General features: G+C 57.8%; 3 protein-coding genes across 7 annotated transcripts; 1 reads left to right on the top strand and 2 right to left on the bottom strand.

Moving 5' to 3' along the window:
- On the bottom strand, positions 1 to 1302 carry SPEM1 (spermatid maturation 1). Its single transcript, XM_010362344.2, has 3 exons — positions 1104 to 1302; positions 946 to 1006; positions 1 to 752 (listed from the first exon to the last, which is right to left on the bottom strand). Exons 1-3 carry the CDS (start codon positions 1245 to 1247, stop codon positions 28 to 30), a joined length of 930 nt encoding a protein of 309 aa, XP_010360646.1. The 5' UTR covers positions 1248 to 1302; the 3' UTR covers positions 1 to 27.
- A 482-nt stretch (positions 1303 to 1784) lies between these two features.
- Positions 1785 to 17016, bottom strand: NLGN2 (neuroligin 2). 5 transcript variants are annotated; one of them, XM_030923970.1, is made up of 9 exons: positions 16882 to 17016; positions 16085 to 16661; positions 12973 to 14073; positions 9455 to 9505; positions 7159 to 7308; positions 6803 to 6988; positions 6503 to 6695; positions 5534 to 6130; positions 1796 to 4704 (listed from the first exon to the last, which is right to left on the bottom strand). In XM_030923970.1, the coding sequence occupies exons 3-9, from the start codon at positions 13430 to 13432 to the stop codon at positions 3831 to 3833; spliced, it is 2511 nt and encodes an 836-aa protein (XP_030779830.1). In that variant the 5' UTR covers positions 13433 to 14073; positions 16085 to 16661; positions 16882 to 17016; the 3' UTR covers positions 1796 to 3830. The 5 variants fall into 5 exon arrangements, with proteins under 5 accessions (XP_030779832.1, XP_030779830.1, XP_030779828.1 ...); XM_030923968.1 differs by lacking the exon at positions 16882 to 17016 and having other exon boundaries at positions 16085 to 16867; XM_030923971.1 differs by lacking the exons at positions 16085 to 16661; positions 16882 to 17016 and adding an exon at positions 14352 to 15007.
- Positions 17017 to 17554: 538 nt separating this feature from the next.
- On the top strand, positions 17555 to 18700 carry TMEM256 (transmembrane protein 256). The gene is made up of 4 exons (XM_010362341.1): positions 17555 to 17682; positions 17989 to 18020; positions 18288 to 18368; positions 18468 to 18700. Exons 1-4 carry the CDS (start codon positions 17598 to 17600, stop codon positions 18609 to 18611), a joined length of 342 nt encoding a protein of 113 aa, XP_010360643.1. The 5' UTR covers positions 17555 to 17597; the 3' UTR covers positions 18612 to 18700.
- Positions 18701 to 21685: the final 2985 nt, after the last annotated feature.

Here is a 21685-nt window from a genome sequence, read left to right as displayed (position 1 = left end):
TCCTCTCTCCTTTTTATTTTTTTCCATTCACTTCCCAGTCAGGGAACGGTACACCCAATTCTTGCTTGTCCCCTCGGCAGTGCTGGATCCAGAGGCCAGAGGGTAGCAGCGGGACAGGGCCTCCACCTCCCGGGTCAGTTCCCGTAGCCGCCGCCTCACGTCCCGGGCATCATACACTATTCGGCCTGAGGAGCGGCACCGGGAAAATTCAGGGACGACTGCTGGGCCCAGGATGGGAGCTGGGACAGGCTGGTACTGAGCCGCCTCTGCCTCTGGCACCGCCCCCTCCCCACTGTTCTTGTGGCTAGGAGCCTCAGGGCTGGGAGGTGGGGGGTTCACAGAATACACATAGGCCCTTAGGCCCAGCTCGGACCGCATGTCTGTTTTGAGGGGCCTTTCCTCTATGGTAGGCTGGAAGCGGATGGTCTGGGGAGGGGGCTCCGGGGGGTCCTGAGTCCAGGGAACCCAGGTCCCCTGAGTGCGTTGGAAGCCTTCCCAGTCCTTAGGGCCATCCCAGTGGTAGGAGCAGATGGCTGGGTACTGATAGGGCTTCTCGTCATCAGTGTCAGGAGCCCAAGCTACTGGGCAGTGAGCACAGTGTGTGGGACAGCCTCGACGGCGATGGCGGCGAGCTGGGGGCGGGGTCACAGTCATCTTCACAGGGTCCATGGTGCACCGAAGATGGACTGCAGGGGAACTCTGCTTCTTAGAGGGCTGGGTCTGCTTTCCGAGTGAGGATGACTTAGGAGCTTCTGTGGATGGGGAGAGGTGAGACTAGTGGGGAGGCCAGCTCCGACAGGCATGGACAGGCAGGGCCCAGGGAGGGCAGCCACACAGCTATGGTGTCCGAGAGGGGTGAGCAAGAAGGGAAGGGGCTAATTTAGGGCTGAGGCTAGAGTGCCTGATTTCTGCCCCTCCTGTGCCCCAGTCCCCACACCTGCTTACCTTTCTCACAAATGGTATCATGGAACACTTGGTATAAGATGCCACGGAATCGGCTCCAGAGCTAGGTGGGGGAAGACACAGTGATGCCAGGCAGGCCCTGGCCGGCAAGCCTGCCCCCACCATCCCACCAGCTCCCTCCCACCTGGCCCCACCCTGACCAGGGTCACTATATTGATGCTAATGTTAATGCAGATGATGAGGCCCAGCAGCAACAGGACAGAGTTGCCCAGGTCCTGGCAGCTGTTGGTGTTGCAGTTGTGATACGAGGCCCACTTGGGCCTCGGCCGCTCAGCCATGGCCATGGGGTCCCTAGGACCACCAGGGCCCTTACGCCCCCAGCCCACCGTGCCCACAGTGTCCACTGACTGCCTGCCTGTCCCTGAGGGTCTTGGGAGTGAACGGGTCACAATGGTGCCAGGCCACTCCCCTACAGTGTGCCAAGGGACTACCCTGAGTCCTGGACCTGTGGCTGACCCTCTTGCCTGAGCCCAGGCCTTGGCAGAGAACACGCCTCTCACCTCACATGCCTCTGCTGAGTTAGCTGCCTACACCAGCCCACCGGGCCTCCGGCCTGTTTGACATCTGCCCCCATCAGCCCTTGTCCTTCCATTATAGAACGACCCCAGGCTCCAGTCTCGGCATAGACACGAGTCCTGACGTTCATTTGCCAGACACATTACCGTGGCAACCAGACCCCAGCACCCACTCCCCCTTCCTCTCAGACCTCAGAGCTGGTCACTGAAAAGAAGGGCTGGGGGTCAGGACCCCTCCTCCCTCGTCACTTCCCCAGGACTTGTTTCTTCAGAGACCGCCCTCCCCACAACAGAGCAGGCACAACCAACAGTTAAACTTTTATATTTACAATATTCTCTTCATCTTTTGCCAGGTTTAAAAATGTGTACAGAGCCGCAAAGGGTTGGGGTAGGGATAAGGGATTGTCGGGATTGTTTTGGGGAGAGGAGCTGGGCATTGGAGTCCGTGGCTGAATCATGGGGTCCCCCAGCCCCCCTCCCATGCCCCAATTTGGGGGGCATCTGTCTACAGGGTTCAGGGCCCAGGTCTCTAGCATTTGGAGGGCATGGCTGTTTGGAGAGGAGCTAGACCAGGCAGGGGAAAGGATCCAAAAAGAACTAATTTTCCATGGATGGAGGTAGGAGGAGTAAGGGATAGTCAGGAGGCAAAGTTCTGGGGACTCAAGACCAGGGATTCTGGATTTGGGTGTCAGTGGAAGACAGCACCCCAGCCCCTATTCAAGTTTGGCACTAACACCCCACAAAATGCCAGCAGATGAGGACTCTCCCCTCGTCTACTGTGTCCCTTACGCCCTTCCAGACATCATTCTTTTCCCAGAGGCCCTCTGGGGAGTCACCTCACACATTTCAAATTCTTCCTGCTGGTGTCTGCCCAAGCCCCATCCCCACTGCCCCCTCCATCTGTTCCTCAGCACTGCTGACCTCATTCTCCCCAACCTGTCCGGTGAGACCTTTCTCCCTGCTGCCTCCCCTCCGCCCTTCAAGACTCCTTTCTTTCAGCCAAGGAGGGGGCGTGGGTCAGAGAAGGGTGGTCAGCTGAGGAGAGGAATGGTCCGATACTGAGATGGGGACAGCTTCAAAGAGAGTGACGGAGATGAAGGTGAATGGGGAACTGAGGCAGGGCAGGGGAGACATGGTGAGAAGGGGCACAGGCGGGAGCCCCCTCACCTGCCACATCCCTCACCCTGTATCCTGCTTGCCCTTAGTTTCCCCTGCCCTGCCTGGGACTGGGAAATTCTTGGCACATTTTGGGGGTCTTTCCACTCAAATCCACCTACACAGTTTGGCACGGATGAGCAATGCTCTGAGGCCTGAGGAAAAGGCTGTCCTCGGACCCCAGCGAGGGCTTTGGTCAAACATGCATGGCCTCTGCGGTGGGTACATTGCCACGCCCCCTACCCCCAACTCGGGAGCAAGGGCTGGGCCTCCTCCAGGTTTGTTCACCCTCCTCAACTCCTGCCACCTAGAAGCCTGTGCTCACCTGCCATGTGAGGAGAAACTGAGTGCCGGGCCTGAGGCCTGGGGGAGGCAGGGAAGTGCTGGGAAGAAAGGGGCCGTCTGCCTGGGAAAACACACATCCACATGCAGGAACATGTTTCCACTCAGAGAAATGCGTCCTGGACCACGGGAAAATAAGCTTCCAGGCAGCACCGGGATGCGTGGACTCCTCCCTCCCCCGGCAGGAAATCTGTGTCTGTCCTCTCTGGAAGGTGAGGGCCTCCCTGGCAGAACGTGCTTCATCTGACTTGTGCCAAGGCGGGTGCGGGGGGAACATGCTTCGCCGGGGTGCGGGCAGGGGAGGCAGGGGCGAGGGGACTGTGATTTCCTCGCTGCTTCCCAGGCTCCATCCTCTGTGGTCTGGTGGCCAAGGGTCACTGTTTGTGAACACACCACTTCCAGGGTCTCCAGGGGGAGGGAGAGGGGAGGAGGTGGGAGAAGGGATGAGGGAACAGGATTCTGGGGTACAAATCCCCACAGAAATTATTTGAGGGGCCAACATGTGTCCAGGGCGGCAAAAAAAACCTCACCCTGCACATGGGAAAACACACCCCGTTGTGAGAAAGCACACCTCCACGCGGGAAAATACCACATTCCACACACCAAAGACGGGTGTCCCAATGGAGGGGAGAAAATGCCCCCCAGTTGTTCAAAGGCCCAGGTCCAGAGAAGAGACTGGGCTTTTCTGCATGGGAAAGACACGCACCCCAGGGAGGAATCCCATGTCCACCTTAGTGCTGCTGGATGGCGTGTGACGACTCCACGGGAGAAAAGCCAGTTGCCAAGTCCTCCTCCCTGCCTTCGGAGTGGCCGGGCCAGGGAGGGCCGGGGAGGAGGGCCTCCCCACGCCGCCCCCTATACCCGAGTGGTGGAGTGGGGGTGGGGTAGCGTGTTGTTGTGGCTGGTAGCAGTGGGAGGGGGCGGGGGGAAGGGCCCAAAGGGATGAAGGGAGGGAGGCGGTGGGGGTGGCGGTGGCCCCAGGCCACTGGGCAGCAGGGTCAGGGCCCCGGGGGCCAAGAGAGGCACATCGTCCGGTGCCCGGCGCAGGGCCAGGGTGTAGTCGGGCGGGCAGGCAGGGCGCAGAGCCTCTGCAGGGTCCGCCCCGACGCCACCACCTCGCTTCAGCTGCAGTGACACCAGCTCCTCCTCTGGTGGCAGCTCACGGCCCGCAGCGGGGAGCAGGGGGCCCCCACCGGGCACGCCAGAGCCTGAGCCGCCAGGTGGGCTAAGCCGCCTGCACCGCAGCTCCTGCCGCCGGTCCCGCTTGTAGTAGAGGGCAGCAAAGGCCAGGATGTTGAGGAAGAGGAGGGAGGCACCCACGGCCACGGTGACGCTCAGCTCCGTGGAGTAGTCCCGCGAGTCCCCGGGAAAGCGGTCGTAGGCCCTCGGGCCGGGCTCGGGCTCAGGCTCGGGAGGCAAGGTGGCGGGCGGTGGGGGCCGACGTGTGCCCGGGGCGCCGGCGGGGGGACGAGGCGGCCAGCGCGTGGCGTAGGGAGGCAGGCGCGTGGTGGTGGTGAAGAGCTCCGTGTGCAGGTTGTGCAGGTGGGGCACGAGCTCCAGCCAGAAGGCCACCTTGTTGGCGCGGTAGTTGTCACGTACACGTGGCTTCAGGCCTATGTGCAGATACTGCTTCTCCTTGCTGTTGAATTTGCTCCATACCACCTCCTCAAAGCGATTGGGCTTAGTGTGAATGAACTTGGTATCCTGCGGCACTGGCTGGTTGGGGTCCCTGTGGGCACAGGAGGGCAGGGAAAGGAGGAGTGAGGGCAAGGCTCTGAAGGAGGGTGAGTGGCAGTGGGAAGGGAGCCAGACAGAGATGCAGAGAGACAAGGGGACGGCAAGAAAGCCAGAGAAAAAGTCACAGAGGCAGAGAGACGTAGATGGAGATGAAGAGACAGAGAAACTGCAGGAGACAACGCCAGAGAGACAAATAGGGATGGAGACAGACTGCCAGAGACAGCCAGAAATGCGGGCAGAGGGGCAGGGACAGACACAGAGATAGTCCCAGAGAAGCAGAAGCTGAGCCTGAATGAAACAGAGACAGGGTCAAAGACATGGGAGGGACAGCCAGAGACAGAGACACAGCGAGGCTGAAATCAGCCGGCAGCCGGAGACAACGAAAAGTAAACAGACGTAAGAGAGCAGCAGAGGGAAGGGGGAAGAGCTGTCAGTGGATTTCCAGAGAGAGACAGAGACAGAAGTAAAGAGACACAAACTCTTGCACACACTCAGACACACACACCTGAGCAGTCAGCCAGAGGTGCAGAGCCCTGGGGGGTTGGGCAGGGGGGATCAGGCAAGGAGGAGGGAGAGATGGACACCAAGCCAAAACCACCTGAATGGGCCCCTACTCCCCAGAAAGGACAGGGGCCTCTCTGTCTGATACTGCTGAGTCTCCAGCACTCAACTCAGTGCCTGGCACAGAGGTGTCTGGGTTGCTTTCACTCGAGCAAGAGAGCAGGCCAAAGTGAGTGCCTTAACAGAGGAATGGCAGCCATATGAAGGAAGGAGGGCCCGCCCAGCCCCACCCAGCCCCACCCAGCCCCTCTGGCCCTCACCCAGTCTTGGCGAAGTTGGTCCAGTAGGTCATGACCACGGCACTGAGCATGACGTCATTCTTGGAGAAGTTGCAGGGGAAGAGGTCAGTGGCACCCACCATGGGCACGCCAAAGACATAGGGCAGTTCATCCCCGTGAGCTGCATCTGCCCACTCAGGCCGGCCCTCCGCCTGGCAGTGGTGGTAGAAGGTGTAAAAGTAGACAGGAGACTGGTAGTCGGCGTGCAGCTTGGCGGTGGCCACAGCTGGTGCCACCCATTGGTGGTCAGTAAAGAGCGCCAGCAGGGTTTTGCGGCGCATTTCACCATTGTCCCGGTCGGCCCAGTCTGTGTACATAAACTTGATGGTCTCCCGAAGCACATCCTTGCCTTCCGGGTAGCCATACAGGTTGTCCACAAAGTTGGAGACAGTGAAGTCGAAGGCGCTGGCAGACACCCCGTCCTCGCTCTCTGCAGAGTCCTCCACGAACTTGAGGCCCTCTCCCTGGTTGACGCCGATGAGCATGTCATAGTTGAGGAATTCTCCCTGCTGCATGAGGATCTCAGGGTCATCGGGGACCACGTCGCCGTCCACCACGGGCCCAAAGGCGATATGGTAGCTGGGGAGAAGCGGTCAGGGTCTTACCACCTGCTCACTGGCCTCCTCTCGGCCCTTGGCCTGCTAAGCCCACACACAGATGCTTCCCTCTACCTGCAAGACCCTTCTTCCCTACTTGAAATCCTCCAATGGGTCCTTTGGGGGATCTGGCCTCTCCAGAAGTCTTCCCAAAGCACTTCACGGCACCCTGTGCTCACCTGCTCTGTCTGAGCACCTCCACTGAAGGAAGGCTTGAGAGAGGAGGCCACCTACTGGGGGCCTGAAGCCCATTTCTCCTTGCCAAAGGGGATCCCCACAGGCACCTCTCACCTCAGCCTCCTTGGAACCAGCAAGGAGAGTGAAGGCCTGGACCCAGCCCTCTCCCATCCCATACCGGGCAGGCTGCACGTCCTGGTCCACCAGCTCCCGGGAGGGCTTCCGGCGCAGACACTCCACAGCTTCAGCGCTGTCCTCTCGGTCACAGCCCACCTTGGCTGCCAGCAGCCGCGTGTACTTGAGCGGCTGGTAGTTGACAGACCAGCTGGAAATGGCAGTGCCACTCTGGGCGATGGCCTTCTGGAACAGCCCTGGTGGGACAGGCAGACCTCAGGCCAGGTTGTGAGGACTAGCCTGAAGGAGAAGGGGGAGCTGGCAGGGTCAGGAAGGGTGGGACAGGCTGGGACACTGCTGGTACCTTCTGAATGGTGGGAGAGGATCAGAAGGTTGACGCAGGAGGCCCCTGCCCCAGACCCAAAGATGGTGATACGCTCGGGGTCGCCCCCAAAGTGGGCGATGTTTTCACTGAGCCAGCGCAGGGCCTGGATCTGGTCCAGGAGCCCATAGTTGCCTTTTGCAGCCTGGTCCCCGGTGCTGAGAAAACCTGGGAGTAGAGAAGAAGAGGGCTCCCTGGAGGTGTCACAGCGCCCCTGCCCCTCTTTCTGGGCAGCTCAGTCCAGCCCAGAAGCCATTCTACTGGATGTGGACGAACCCTGCCCATCAGGCACACCTCCCAGACTCCCCCGTTCCCCAGAGTTGGCTGCCCACCCTCACCGAGCACCCCAAGACGGTAGTTGAGCGTGGCTACAATGACGTTGCCGTAGGCGGCCAGGACTGAGCCATCGAACATGTTTCCGGTCCCCTCCATGTAGGAGCCACCGTGGAGAAACAGCATTACAGGCTTCTTCCCAGGGTCGCGGATATCTGTGTGGGGAGGGGGGCAGGTGGGCCGGGGGTCAGGGACAAGGACACAGTCAGACCGGAAGCAGCACCGCCCAGCTCCCAGGCCTGCTGAGGACTGGCCTGGAGCTCAGGGGACATGTCACTCCCATCCCTGGGGGGCAAGACCGGATTCCCCTCCTCCCTCCCCAGCTAGCCCTGGCAGACGGTCCCTCCCCACCCTCTGCCAGCCTTCCCCGCAGCACTTCTCCAGTGCAGACCTTCCAAGAAACCCCATAGAGGCTGGGGGTGGGCAGTGGCCCTCCTTAGGGTATCTGCTGGATCCAGGGAACCCCCAACACCCCCCTCTACATGGCACATCTCCTTCCTGTCCCTGGGACGAGCAAGCTCCCGAGGCTAGAACTGGAGCTGGAGCTGCTGGGAGGGTCCTGGCATCTCCTCCAACTCAGGCCTCGGGCCTCCACTCCACATGGTACCCTGGTCGGTGGGTGAGGGGTGTCAGGCCTAGGGTCCCTGGTCTGTGGGTGAGGGGTGCCGGGCCTAGGGTCCCTGGGGCTTGGTCTCCTCCCCGCCCTAATTCCTTTCTAGGTCACCTCCCCAGTCACCATGGCAACCCCCAGCCTAATTACTGTGGCAGGAGGAGGAAGAGCCTGCTTAATGAAGCCAGGGTGCAGCTTAGTCTTGGATACCCCCAAACTGGCCTGAGCCCTGGGTTCTGCACTGGACTCCTTCCTGCCATACCCCCAGAGGATCCCCTGATCCCTGCCACATGTGATCAGGTCCTTGGGTCGCTCCAGATTGGACTGAAGGGTGACTAATTCCAGAGGAGGTGGGAGTCTGAGAGTGCTTGCCAGGGTCCCCGAGGCTACAGTACCCCTCCCCTGCCCCTGCAGCTCCCCATGATTCAGCTATAGTGCTAGGGCTGGGGTCACCCCTGGCCCACAGGTCCTCCTCTTTCTTGACAATGGCCCTCCCTGCTAGCCTGGAAACTCAGCAAACCAAAGCCAGGCCTGGGCCTCCACAGCTGGTCCCAGCACCTCTGCCCACCTCCCTCATCCTGCTAGAAACATCCCTCCTGCCAGAAGGTCAACCTGCAGGTCACTAAGACATTCTCCTTGACCTCACAGACAGCTTCCTGCCTCCCATCCCTAAGACCCCCTCTGCAGCCCCCATGCTCCTGACTGCTTCCACCAGAGCTCCCAGGTGGGCAGCACCCTTGCTGTGTTCTCCCCAAATCCTGTCCTCTCCTTTGCTCCTGAACCTCCAGTGACCTCCCAGCAGTTTCAGGCTGGAATCTCCTTCCCTCCAAGGTCCTGTCCTAATTGTCCTCAGTTCTCCCATCCTCACCCCACCCCTCTCCCAGTGTGGGGGGAGGAGGGGTCAGAAAGGGAAGGAGCAGGAAGAGGGGCTGGGGCAACAAGAATTCAAAACCAACAACAAAAACAGGATCAAGAAAGAAGAAAGAAAGAAAGAAAAAAAAAAAAACAACCAAAAAGCAAGAAGCTCTCGGGGCAGATTCAACAAGAAAAGAAAAAACAAAAAGATCCATTTTGGAAAAAAAGAAAAAAAGAAAAAAATTCTTTGCATTTTTTTTTCAAAATTTTGTGGTGAAACTTCAAGATATTGGGCCCTGCTTTCAAAAATTGTCAAATTCTTTCATTCACTTCAAATGTTTGCGTTTTCTGTGTCTGACAGGCTTTTGGAAATTGCAACAGGCTTCTGATGTTTCAATGGTGTCATCAATTTGCCAACTTTTAAATTTTTTTTGAACTGTTGTTTTGCTCCAATTTCAAATTGTTTTTTTTCAAATGTTACATTTCACAAGTTTCAGAACCGTCCAGATTTCTTTCAAATTCTAAACATTTTATCCAAATCTTTTGAATTTTTTTTTTCTCTGACATTCCAATTTCTTTTTGTTTTTCAGCTTATTTTCACCATGTTTAGCTTTTCTGGCAGGTTTTCTAGTGGGTCCAACATTGTTCAAATTTCGTTTGAAGTTTTCATAATTCTTTTTTCCAATTATTAAAAATTTTTCTTTTCTTTTCTTTTTCATTTTAGTTGGGAGAACGACTGAGGGGCCTTGAGGGCTATGGGGACATTTAGTGAGGGGCAGGGCCATGAACTTCCTCTTATAAGCAACCACATGCAGCAGCGGGATTTTTAAATCTACCTGTGTCTGGCGGATTGAGCGTCGCCTCGTCACGTTTTTTTGTGAGCGGACCTAAGACCGGGAACACAAAACAGAGAAAAAAGGACAATTTTGTGGGGAAAGATGGGGGTCGGGGGGAGGTGGTGGATGGGGAGGGGAGGAGAGAAAGCAGAAAAGGGGAGGGTGGGGGAGGCAGAAAAAATAAGCCAAAAAAAGCAAAATTTGTTTGCAAGAAAAAGAAACCAAGAAAAGAGAAAAACGTTCTACAACCCAATTTTGTTCCCCTCCCCGGAAAAAGTCATGCCCCAAAGAAAAGGCTGGTTTTGGGGGGGTGGGGTGCCTGAGTGGGCTGAGGCCTGTCTTAAGACATATCCACTTGGCTGGAAAGGTTTTGGCTTGTCGATGTGTTTGCTAATTGCTGGAAATGAAACAGTGTTAGAGGTGGGGTGGGAGGGGAGAGGAAGCCCACCCAGAGCCCCTGGGAGACCAAGGCCAGCTTGCCACCCAGGCCACCTCTCAGAAGGCCCCCTTCAGGGCCAGCGAAGCACCTGCCTGCCCCCACAAGGCTGTAGGGAGGAGAGACTGCAGCAGAAAAGACTCTGCTTTCCTCTGGACCACTCTGCAGGGCAGCGGGCAGGACAGGGTTGGGGGGGCAGCCTGCCCCACAGCTCAGCCCCAGAAGCCTTCCGCTCCCCACTGGGGGGCTATGGGAAGGTCAGCTGGGGCTGCCTGCCCACTACCCAGCCTCACCACCAGCACTTCTCATCTATCCGCACTCACAGGCCTGGCTTCTCACCCCAGTTCCCCAGTGTGGGCAAAGCAGGGAAGGGGGTCATCAGGTCTTGCCCTCCGCTCCAGCTCAACCCTCCGCACTCCCCACAACCTCGTCCCTTACCCAGGCTTCCTCTCCTCCCGCAAAATGGTGAATTTCCCACCAGGGCCACCAGCCACCGCCTCCCCTGCCCCTGCTCCACTGCCAAAAAGCACCCCCTTCCCCAACGGCCGAGTGGATGGTTCAGTCCACAAACAGGGAACGAGAAACACAGTGCCCTGAGCCAGCCTGGCACACAGGTGCCAGCAGGTACCGGGAGCACCAGGTTCACCCAGTGTCAGGGCTTCTTCCAGATTACGGGGTTGGTCAGGGGCGAGCTGGAGCCCAGAGGCCTGGGGGTTCCCCAAGGCCGATTGGTTTTTCCTCAGTGACACAGGGACTGGCACATGGGTCAAAGCCAAGGATGGGTCATGGCCAAGGCAAGCTCTGGAAGGCATCTCTTAAGTGGCAGTGATCGCCCCATGGGGACCCGCTGGGAACAGGACCTCTTCTTTGTGAGAGGATGGGGTGGGGACAAAGTCAGCAGGCCATGTGTGCACGTGAGTCTATGCAGCGCGTGTGTGAGCACGCCTGAGTCAACCTCTTCCTCCCAGAGCTGGTGTGAAGATTCAGTGAGATCACCTGAATGTGTCAGGCCCCAAGCAGGTCTGCAATAAGCAGTGGCTAAAAATACAGAAGGTGTGGGCAAGGGTGGTGTGGGGGCAGGGGCGGACAACTGTGTAGAGGTGCTGGGGTGGACAGTCCATTGGTGGCAAGTTCAGGGTGGATGTTTCACATCGGGGGTGACGAGACAGCACCCATGAGGGGGCTCTGGGGTGTGCAGAGCCTGTGTGAGAGTGGGGAGTGCTGGGATGGGCAGCCCGCGTGGAGGTGCTGAGGTGAAGGACTCACAATGGGGCAGGCGCTGGGATGGCAGAGCAGTGTGGCATGCACGGCTCTCCTGTGGAGGGTGTTGTACTGGGGGGCAGATGGGGCATGTACTGGGATAAATGGCTTATGGGGAACTAGGGTGCTTCAAATTCGAACAGGATTAGAGTAGATGACGTTCTGTGCATTGTGCATATGGGTTGTTGGGAGGCGTGGTTTATACGGAGATGGGTATGGCTAGGATGGGGGATACAGGGTGAATGGTCCATTTGGGAGACATTGGGACAGACATGGGTGGGTGGAGGTGCATGAGATGTTCCGTGCTTGGCAGGAGCGGATTCTGGGTGCAGGGGGCATGGTGTTGGAGTACTTGTTCAGTGAGTAGGGTGCAAGGTTGCCAGATGTGTTTTCACCACCTGAGGTCGGGTACAGATGATCCCTAGGTGGGAGTAGGGTAAACAATGACTGAGGAGTGTTGGGGGTGTTGGGGACTATGGTGTGAGGGGCCTGCTGAACACACAGCCCAGGCGTGTGGGGTTACTGGGGTGTAAGGTGTACATGTGGATGCTCTTAAGGCACATGATCTGTATCCAGGGATGCTGGGGAGCACGGGTGTGTGTGGGTGACACGGTATGCAGTTTCAGAGATATGCTGGGGGTGTGTGTGATATGAAAGTATTGGGAATTGTGACTGTGGGGTGCTGGAGCACAAGGTCAGTGTATAAGTTGGTTGGGTGATGATTTAAGTGTGGAGTAGCTGGGATCTGCAGTCTGTTTCGGGACTTGAGCACGTGCCGTGGAGGTGCTGGGTGTGTACAGGGTACATTAGGGGCTCCTGGGTACCAGGCCTATGTGTAAGGTTGCTGGAAACATGGCCTGTGGGAAGCGTGGTGGCAGCGGATGGTCTCTATGCAGATGCTGCCATGTTTTGGAGCGGTGAGATGGGTGTCAAAAGAGCCATGGGGCAGGGGGGCGGGGCGGTGTTTGTGAAGCTGGTCTGCTGTGATGGCTGGAATCCACCTATTGCACCCTGTTCACTGGTGAACACTGGAAGGTGTTCTGATTAGTCTTGGAGTGCTGAGCATGGAGGGTGGAGAACTGCACAGAGGGAGTGTGCCAGGGGCTATGAGCAGTCCTGTAGTGAATAAGAGTTCATTAAGAACAGAAGTTCGAGAGCCCCAGGGAAGATGGGTGGGCTGTGCTGTGAGCAGAGGGGCCCTCAACAAGGAGCTTCCCTGATCCTTCAGGGGAGTACAGGGGTCAAGGGAGAAGAGAAGGGCATTGGTACCACTGCCAAGGTGCTCAGCTCAGGCAAGGGGCTCTGGACATGATGTGATAAGGTGGAAGGCAGCCCTCGCCGGCCAGGGGGAGAGGGAGAGCCTGCGTTGTCCTGAAGTGCAGATGTAGCTAACCTGGGTATTCTGCCAGGAACAAGCTCAGGTCTGGCAGCGGGAGGTGGGGCAAGGTTGGAGTGGGTGTCTGAGCAGAGGGTGGATCACCTGATTCCCCCTCCATGTCCAGGTTGAGATTAGAGCTGGCAGACTGTGCCTCTTTGGGGAGAGAGTGGGTGAGCCTAGACCAGTGCCTGCTATCCCTACCATGACCCCCTGTGGGCACAAAGAACTTATGGGGCAGCTGTCTGCAGGGTGTGTGCCTGGGACTGCCTGGAGGCACCCTTACAATCCTTAGGGGGCACGTTGAGGCTGCAGGGACACTCCGTCCCTCACTGCCCCCACAAAGGCCCAGCTCTGAGCCCGAGAGCGGTGCCAGTGCCTGAGGGTCTGCATGTGCGTTTGTGGGCTGTGTCCACTGGGTGCCCGGCTTTGTACCCGCGCCCTTACCGTCCTCGGTGGGCACGTAGAGGTTGAGGTACAGGCAGTCCTCGCTCTGGTTCTGCACGTAGGTGGCAGCCGCCTCCAAGTTGTCGGTGAACCACACAGGCAGCATGATGGCGGGCAGCGCCCCGTGCAGGTTCTGCGGGCAGGCGGGCGGCAGGGTGGTGGCGTTGCGCACGCCGGGCCACGAGGCGGGCGCCTCAGGCGGCTGGAAGCGGCGGGCGCCCAGGGGCGGCGTGGCGTAGGGCACGCCCAAGAACTGCACGACGGGGCCCAGGATCTCGTTGTTGAGCTCGCGCCGCACACCGCGCACTCGCCCGTAGGCCGTGTTCACCACCGGGAAGCGCTCCTCCCCGAGGCTGCCGAGGCCCAGGCCGGGGCCGCCCGGGGCGCCGCCGCCGCCGGGACCCCCTCCCCCCCGTTGAGCCCCCGCCAGCCCCACCAGACACAGCGCCAGGAGCCACATGCTGATCGGGGGACCCCCCCTCCCTCCCCGGGACCCCCCCCCTCGGAGAGAGAGAGAAGGGGGGGGAGAGGGAGGGAGGCCCCCCTCGCCCCAGGAGGGAGGAGGGGGTGGGGGAAAGGAGGGAGGAGGGGGGTGGGGAGGGACCTGGGTTAGACTGGACAGAGAAGGGGTCTGTTCCTCTCCATGGAGGGGGCACGGGGTGGGGAAGGGGAAGGAGGTGGGAGAAGGTGAAGGCAGGCCCGACCTGCGGGAGGTGGAGCGAGAAGGGTAGGGTGGCAGGAGACAGACAGACGGACAGACAGAAAAATACAGAGGTGGCCGAGGGGAAGGGAAATTGGAGGGGGCAGACAGAAAGGAACAGGGAAACAGAAGAGAGAAGTGGTTAGTGACCTGGAATTCAGACCAAGTTGCCCCCTTCTCCCACCCACAGGCCCCCTGACACCTCCCCACTCCCACCCAGCAGCCCTTCTCCCCTCAGCAGGTGCCTAGGCTGGGGGTGGGGCCCAGATGTGGTTCAAGTCCAGGGCCCAGCCAGAGGAGAGGCAGGTCAGCTCCCCAGACCCAGCATGCACCCTTCCAGCTGATGTATCCCTCCCAGGCAGGCTCTCCTCAGGGACTCAGGAGTCCCAGATCCCACCTCCCTGGGAGGGAATGAGATAGACAAGGAAGAGAAAAAAAAAAAAAAACCAAGTCATTAATTAGCAGGAAGTAGCAGGTTTGTTTATACGTGTTAATTACTCCTGAGCTGTAATTTCATGGTGCTGAACCCCCACCCCAGGCCAGACTCAGGCCTTTCTTGGGACTGCACAAACCCAGCACCTTATCCCCATTTCAACACACCATTCGTTAAGGATTTGTGCTGCCCAGGATCCCTCTCTCCCCAGACTCTCTCCATTTCCTCCCTCAGAAGTTGGGGTACCTTGAGACTGGGCTTAGAGTAGGGAGGGGACGCTGGAGGGGCAAATCCAGGGACAGATGCATGATCCTGCAGCCGGTTGCCGGGTGACGGGATGCTGCCCCGCAATGTTACCTCGGCAACGGGCTGCAGCTTTAACCCTGGAGGGGGGGTCTGGAGGAAGACGGGAAGGGGCTGGCTTGGTTTGGGGGTCCATTCAGGGCGTGAAGGGGAGGACAGAGGCATGAGTCAGAATGCAAGAGTTCCCCCCAACCTTAGCATAGAGGAAGAAGTACATATGTTGAGAGGAAGGGGAGATTGGGGGCACTAAGAATGCTAAAAGCCCTGCCTGTTGGCCAATCAGAGCCTAGCATTAGTGACCAGGCCTCTGGCTGGGGAGAGGGGGTGCTGAGGTGGGCTCCAGAAGACATCACAGGAGCCTACTGACTGCCCCCTCCAGCAATTTCAAGCAACCTGGGACCCCACCACCTCTTCATCTTTGCAAGCCATTGTGACCCATGTCCTGGGGGCAACCCTTAGCTTTCTTCTCTTCCCATCCCAACCCATTCATTCACTTACCCTTCCCCTTGCCTGCCCCCCCACAGTTGCTGCTCTGATGCCTGGGTACTCAGGGCAGCAGGGGCCAGCCAAGGGAAAAGATCAGACTGGAGGGGCAGACACCCAGGTCATTTCGGCAAGCCCCCCCCCACCCCGTCCCCCCACCAGCCGCCAGAGCTGTTTGCTGACGCGGGGTTTTCAGAGCCAGGCGCCAGCCCGCGGGTGGCTCTCTGCAGGTGTCAATTTATTCCAGAGATGAGGACACAGGAATCCTTACCACACACACCCAGTCATGCCCCCTGCCTTTCAGCTTCTCTAAGGCTCCTATTCCCCCATCACCTGGAGGTGGCTGGGGCTGATTCTCCCAGGATCTCCTTTTCCTGTGCCAGACTGGGCCAGTTACCATGGCCTTGCTGCCCCCTCCCCCTCCCCACAACAAGATCTGCCTCAGTCACCCTCTCCTCCTGAAGGTACTCTGAGCCCCTGGCCTCCTCCCACCAGCCAGCTCCGCTCCCTCCTTCCCTCCCACTGGAGGCCCCCCCATCTCTCTCCTCTCCGTAGCGCTCCCTGGGAGCATCTTTCCTGGGCCTCTTCCAGCTTGCTCCAGGTCTTGCCTTCAGTCTCTCACCCTCGGTCTTTTTACATATTTCTCTTCTGTATCTCTCTCCTTGGTGTTTCTCATTTCTTTCTCTCTCCTCCAAATACCTTCCCCAAATTTCCCCCTCAAGCCTTCTGTCTCTCTCTCCTGTCTTTCCCCATCTCTGTCTCCCCCATTTTCTCTCCCCATCTCTGTCTGCCACATCTTGCTCCCTCCTCCTTCTCCCCATCCCTCTGCCTTCTCTCTCCATTCCTGCCCAGGCCTGACTCCCCCAGCCGGGGAGAGTTGAGGGACGGGGGCTCAGGCCGCAGGCCCCCCCTTCCTGCAGTGGTGAAAATGGCTTGGCCGGGAAGGGGAGAAGGAGGGGGAGGGGGAGATGGGAACACACGGGGTCTGTGGGCCCATTCAAAGGATCATTCATGGACTGGAGAGAGGCAGAGACAAAGAGACCAAGACGCAGAGACACCGCGAGAGCATCCCTAGGCGGAGACACGCAGACAGAGCAGGCTGAGGGAAACCAGGCGCAGGGAGGGAGATGGGGAGAGGGAGACCCCAGTGGACCGCCACGCAGCCCCCTCCACCGGCCCGGCTTAGGTCCTACCTGGCTCAGCCCTGGGGCAGTGGTGCCTCCATCCAGGGCTCCGAGTGGGGGGCGAACGGCCTTCGGGAGGGGGCGGCGGCCTCTGAGCCCCCGCGGCCCCGCAGGCCCAGCCCCCGCCCGCAGCGCCTCACCCGACGGGGGAGGGGGATCGCCCCAGCCCCGGGGGGCGGGGCCGGGATCCAGTCGATCCTCGGGAAAAGGAGGGCTAGGGGATGGGATCAGGGGGAGCCCGAGAACAGGGAACCCCGCAGTAGGGACGATAGAGAAAGGAGGGGACAACGGGACAGGACTAGACTGAGGATCCACTGGTTCCGTGGGCCGGCTCGAGGGACCAGAAGGCGGTCCAGGCGGAGGATCCTAAGGATCGGGTGCTGGAGGAGGAGTCCACGGCAATCCCCAGGGGCCCGGGGCCCGGGAGCGCAGGATCCGCGGTGCAGGGGCAGGGATCCAGCCGGAATCCTCGGGGAGGGGGAGGGATCTAGTCGATCCCGAGGGCGGGCGGGAGGGGGAGGTCCGGGGAGTCAGAGGAGGGCGGGAGCCGAGTCCAGAGCCCCGGGGTGGGGGGTCAGCGCGGCTCCTAGGAGGGAAGGCGGGGGTGAGGGGAGGCTTCGAGGGATGCTCAGCAGCCGGGAGGCCCGGACTCCTGGCTCCGCGCGCCAGGGCACGCCCGCCCCGCGTCCATCCCAGCCCGAGAGTGATGATCCGCCGGCGGAGCAGCCGCAGCAGCCCCGCGCGTCACCGCGCGGCCGCCTCCCCCGCCCCCTGCCGAGAGAGCGGCGCACACCCCCCGCTCGCACCCGCCTGCCCGCCCGCCCTCCGGAGAGTGGGGGGATTGGAGATGGTGGGAGGGGGCGAGAGTGGACAGACGGACAGATGGACGTAGCGGGCCAGGGCAGGGTGGAGACATTCCCCCGGATCTTCCACCCTCGGGGTTCTCGCGGTCTCGCGGGGGGGTAGGGGGGAGAAAAATCTTAACTACGGGGGGCGGGGCATCATACAAAGAAGGCGGAGCCTTCAGACATGGGGAGGAGCCATCTGTGCAGTGGGCGGGGTTTACTGGCAATAGGTGGGGCTTTGCTATCTTTGGGGCCGCCTCTTTTTGGGAGTGGGTTTGATTTGAAGCTGAACAGGAGGAGCCTGTGGGAAAGGGGGCGGAACTTTGAGAGAAGACCGGGATCTTTGGAAATTGGCCGGAGCGGGGGGGGGTGGGGGGGTTCGAAGACGCGATCAACTTGGAAAGTGGGCCAATCCGTGACGCAAATGCCCTAGTCCCGCCCTCAACCCCGCCCCCCACTGCTTAGCTCCTCCGCTCCTAATTGGTGCTGGTTTCTCCGCCCGCCAGACGTCTTCGCCACTCTGCAGCGGTTTTACAAAGGCGGGTTAAGACCTCAATGCTGAAATGAAAACGGCCCGGATTGGGCGCCTGTGAACCTTATTTGCATGGACGGCCGGGATTGGCTGGCATCTTGGGTGGCCTAGGCGGTGTTGGTGTGGTGCGTCCTGTTCTACAGCTATGGCCGGGCCAGCTGCAGCTTTCCGCCGCTTGGGCGCCTTGTCCGGAGCTGCGGCCTTAGGCTTGGCCTCCTACGGGGCGCACGGTCAGGGGGCTGGGGACGAAGCTGCGACTGTGCTTGGGGCGTCCTCCGGGGTCTGTTGCAAGGGCGCAACCTATAGGAAGTGCCCAGCCTCCCGTTTATCAGCCTGCCCGCGGAGCCCTAAACCTTTTAAAGTCCCCCAGCTGGGTCCAATTGGTTCCCAGTACTGCCCGAGCGTGTTCCTACCAATCGGAAGCTTCCTGGGAGGGGGTGGTGCCGTTTCTCGCCAATGTCCACCTGGGTCCCCCCGGCTTGGGGGCGGTCAGGGCTGGCACTAGGACCGGTAACCTTTGCTTCTTTTCTCCACAGGCGCCCAATTCCCAGATGCCTACGGGAAGGAGGTGAAGTAACTGCGCTGGGGCTCCCTGACTCGCGGGTCTACGAAGGCATAAAGTCTGGGGTCCCTGGGGGAAGTGGGCGGGGAGGGCGGGGGCGAGCCGCGGATCTCTGGAGCAGCAAAGGCCAAAGGCTCTGTAAGCCAAAGCCCTGAAGTCAAGCTGGGACTTCAAGGGTGGGGTGGGAAAATGTACTTTGGTCCCCTGTGTCATCAGGGGATTTCAGACACCCGTATTGCCTACGATATCCCTTCGTTTCTCTTTTTCTTACAGCTGTTTGAAAAGGCCAACAAACACCACTTCTTACATAGCCTGGCCCTGTTAGGGGTGCCCCACTGCAGAAAGCCCCTCTGGGTAATATTTCCCTGTGCCTAACCCTGACCAAGCCCCACACACTACCTCTCAGCCTGCCCCGTTCTTACAATCCTGTTTTCTGTGCTGTGTCTCCTTCAGGCCGGGTTGTTGCTAGCTTCCGGAACGACCTTATTCTGCACCAGCTTTTACTACCAGGCTCTGAGTGGAGACCCCAGCATCCAGACTTTGGCCCCTGCGGGAGGGACCCTGCTGCTCTTGGGCTGGCTTGCCTTGGCTCTTTGAGCTCCCTTTTGCTTAATTACTGGGTTTTCTGGGCAGATTTTTTTAAACAGCTGGAGTAAGAAGAGGATTAAAAAGGAAAGGCAAATAAACTTTGGAGTCTTTGTTCATCTAACCTCTTGGAGGAGGAAGGGTAGGCATTTAACCTCTGAACTCCCTCCATTTCCTAAGATTTAATCAGTGAGGCTTAGGTCTGGGGATTCTGTTCACTTCAAGTTAACTTATAATGTTCTTACCCTGGTGGGCATCAAAATCATAAAGAATGCTTGAAATAATGCAGATTCCTACTGAAGCACTCTTTTGGGCCTGATAATCTGTATTTTAATAAGCTCATTTTGTGGTTCTGATGCATACTAGGTTTTTAATTTTATTATTATTATTATTTTGAGATGGAGTCTTGCTCTGTCACCCAGGCTGGAGTGGAGTGGTGCGACCTCGGCTCACTGCAACCTCTGCCTCCTGGGTTAAAGCGATTCTCCTGCCTCAGCCTCCTGAATAGCTGGGATTACAGGCGCCCGTCACCATGCCCAACTAATTTTTTGTATTTTTAGTAGACACGGGGTTTTGCCATGTTGGCCAGGCTGGTTTCGAACTCCTGACCTCAGGTGATCCGCCTGCCTTGGCCTCCCAAAGTGCTGTGATTACAGGTATGAGCTACCATGCCTGGCCTGTTTTTAGTTTTTTTTTTTTTTTTTTGAGACAGAGTTTCACTCTGTTGCCCAGGCTGGAGTGCAGTGGTGCGATTTTGGCTCACTGCAACCTCCACCTCCTGGGTTCAAGTGATTCTCCTGCCTCAACCTCCCAAGTAGCTGAGATTATAGGCACATGCCACCACGCCTGACTTATTTTTGTATTTTTAGTAGAGATGGGGTTTCACCATATTGGCGAAGCTGGTCTGGAACTCCAGACCTCAAGCAATCCACCCACCTCAGCTTCCCAAAGTACTGAGATTTTTAAAAAATTACTATAGGGTCGTGGTTTTCAGCCCTGTTGTTATCAGCACCCTCTTACTCTGGAAGTGAGGATTAAGGCAAGGCAGGATAGGAGTATCATTAGTTACAAAATACTTTGGGGTTCAAAGCAGGGACAGATCATGTATTGGGGATCAGAAAATGTGTCACAATGCTTGAGATGATCCTTAAAGGAGCTCTATTGTGTGGAAAAAACAATGAACAAAGAACAAGATGGAGAGGGGAGGGGTTTGGAGAAGCGGGAGTCTTCAGTGTGGGCTGAGTTTAAGTTAGGCAGGAAAGAAATGAGAAAAGGTGGCAGGGCAGGCTGGAGTGGCAGTCACAGCATGTAGAGAACTGGAAGACATTGAGTGGGGACAGTGTGTATTTATTTATTGTGACGGAGTCTTGCTCTGTTACCCAGGCAGGAGTGCAGTGGCACCATCTCAGCTCACTGCAACCTCCACCTCCTGGGCTCAAGTGATTCTCCTGCTTCAGCCTCCTGAGTAGCTGGGATTACAGGCGCCTGCCACCACACCCGGCTAATTTTTGTATGTTTAGTAGAGACGGGGTTTCGCCATGTTGGCCAGGCTGGTCTCGAACTCCTGACCTCAAGTGATCCACCTGCCTCAGCCTCCCAAAGTGCTGGGATTACAGGTGTGAGCCACTGCTTCTGGCAGGGACGGTATTTATTAAACCAGTGTTGATTGTGCGTCAGACACATTACAAGGAAGATCAACCATAAGTGAGACAGATACCATCCCCGCCCTCATGGAGTTTCCCATCTAGTAGTGGAAATAGACCTGAAATAACTAAACACATATATCATTGCAAGTTGTGCCGTATGCTTAAAGGAAACAAACAGAGAGGACCCTGTGCAATGGCTCAAGCCTGTGATCTGAACATTTTGGAAGGCGGAGGTGGGAACATTGAGCCCAGGAGTTTGAGACCAGCCTGGATAACATAGGGAGACCTCTGTCTTCACAAAAAAAAAATAGCCATGGCCGGGCACGGTGGCTCATGCCTGTAATCCTAGCATTTTGGGAGGTGGAGGCGGGTGGATCACGAGGTCAGGAGATCAAGACCATCCTGGCTAACACGGTGAAACCCCATCTCTATTAAAAATACCAAAAAATTAGCCAGGTGTGGTGGTGGGTGCCTGTAGTCCCAGCTACTCAGCAGGAGAATGGCGTGAACCAGGGAGGCGGAGCTTGCAGCGAGCCAAGATAGCACCACTGCACTCCAGCCTAGGCGACAGAGCGCTACTCTGTCTCAAGAAAAAAAAAAAAGCCAGGTGTAGTGGCCTGTGCCTGTAGCCTGTAGTCCCAGCTACTCGGGAAACTGAGTTGGGAGGAACACACGTCTGGTTCCTGACTCATCTTTTTTTTTTTTTTTTTTCAGTCGGAGTTTTGCTCTTGTTGCCCAGGCTGGAGTGCAATGGCGCCATCTCAGCTCACCGCAACCTCCGCCTCCTGGGTTCAAGTGATTCTCCTGCCTCAGCCTTCCCAGTAGCTGGAATTACAGGCATGCGCCACCACACCCGGCAAATTTTGTATTTTTAGTAGAGATGAGGTTTCTTCATGTTGGTCAGGCTAATCTCAAATTCCCGACCTCAGGTGATCTGCCCACCTCAGCCTCCCAAAGTGCTGGGATTACAGGCCTGAACTGCTGTGCCCGGCCTCTGACTCATCTTTAAAATGAAGAAATATTGTGATCTATGAGTGTACCTCAAGTTATACCACCTCCCTGGATATACATGATTCAGTGGCTCCCCATTGCCCTCAGAAGACAGTCCAACATCTCAGCACAAGGCCCTTCACCATTTGGCTCTGTCATCCTTATCTCTTTGCTGACCTTCTCACAATCCTCAGGCCAGGCCCTAGGAATTCCTTCAGGTCTCTAACACACTCTCTTGCTTCAGGGAAGCCTTGAAAACTGCTGTTACAGGAGTTGGGAGCTCAGTAGAGACTAGTGTTGGTGATAGAAATTCTGGGATTAAAAGTATGCAGATTATAACTAGAGACACGGAATGAGATGGAATTACCTAAAATCTTCTCATTAGAGAAAGAATCTGTACACTTTTAAAAATGCATACTGGCATGCCTGGCGCGATGGCTCACACCTGTA

Source organism: Rhinopithecus roxellana, chromosome 19 (assembly GCF_007565055.1).
Source record: "Rhinopithecus roxellana isolate Shanxi Qingling chromosome 19, ASM756505v1, whole genome shotgun sequence".
NCBI classification, from domain to species: Eukaryota; Metazoa; Chordata; class Mammalia; order Primates; family Cercopithecidae; genus Rhinopithecus; species Rhinopithecus roxellana.
This window is presented reverse-complemented; position numbering and strand designations above follow the sequence as displayed.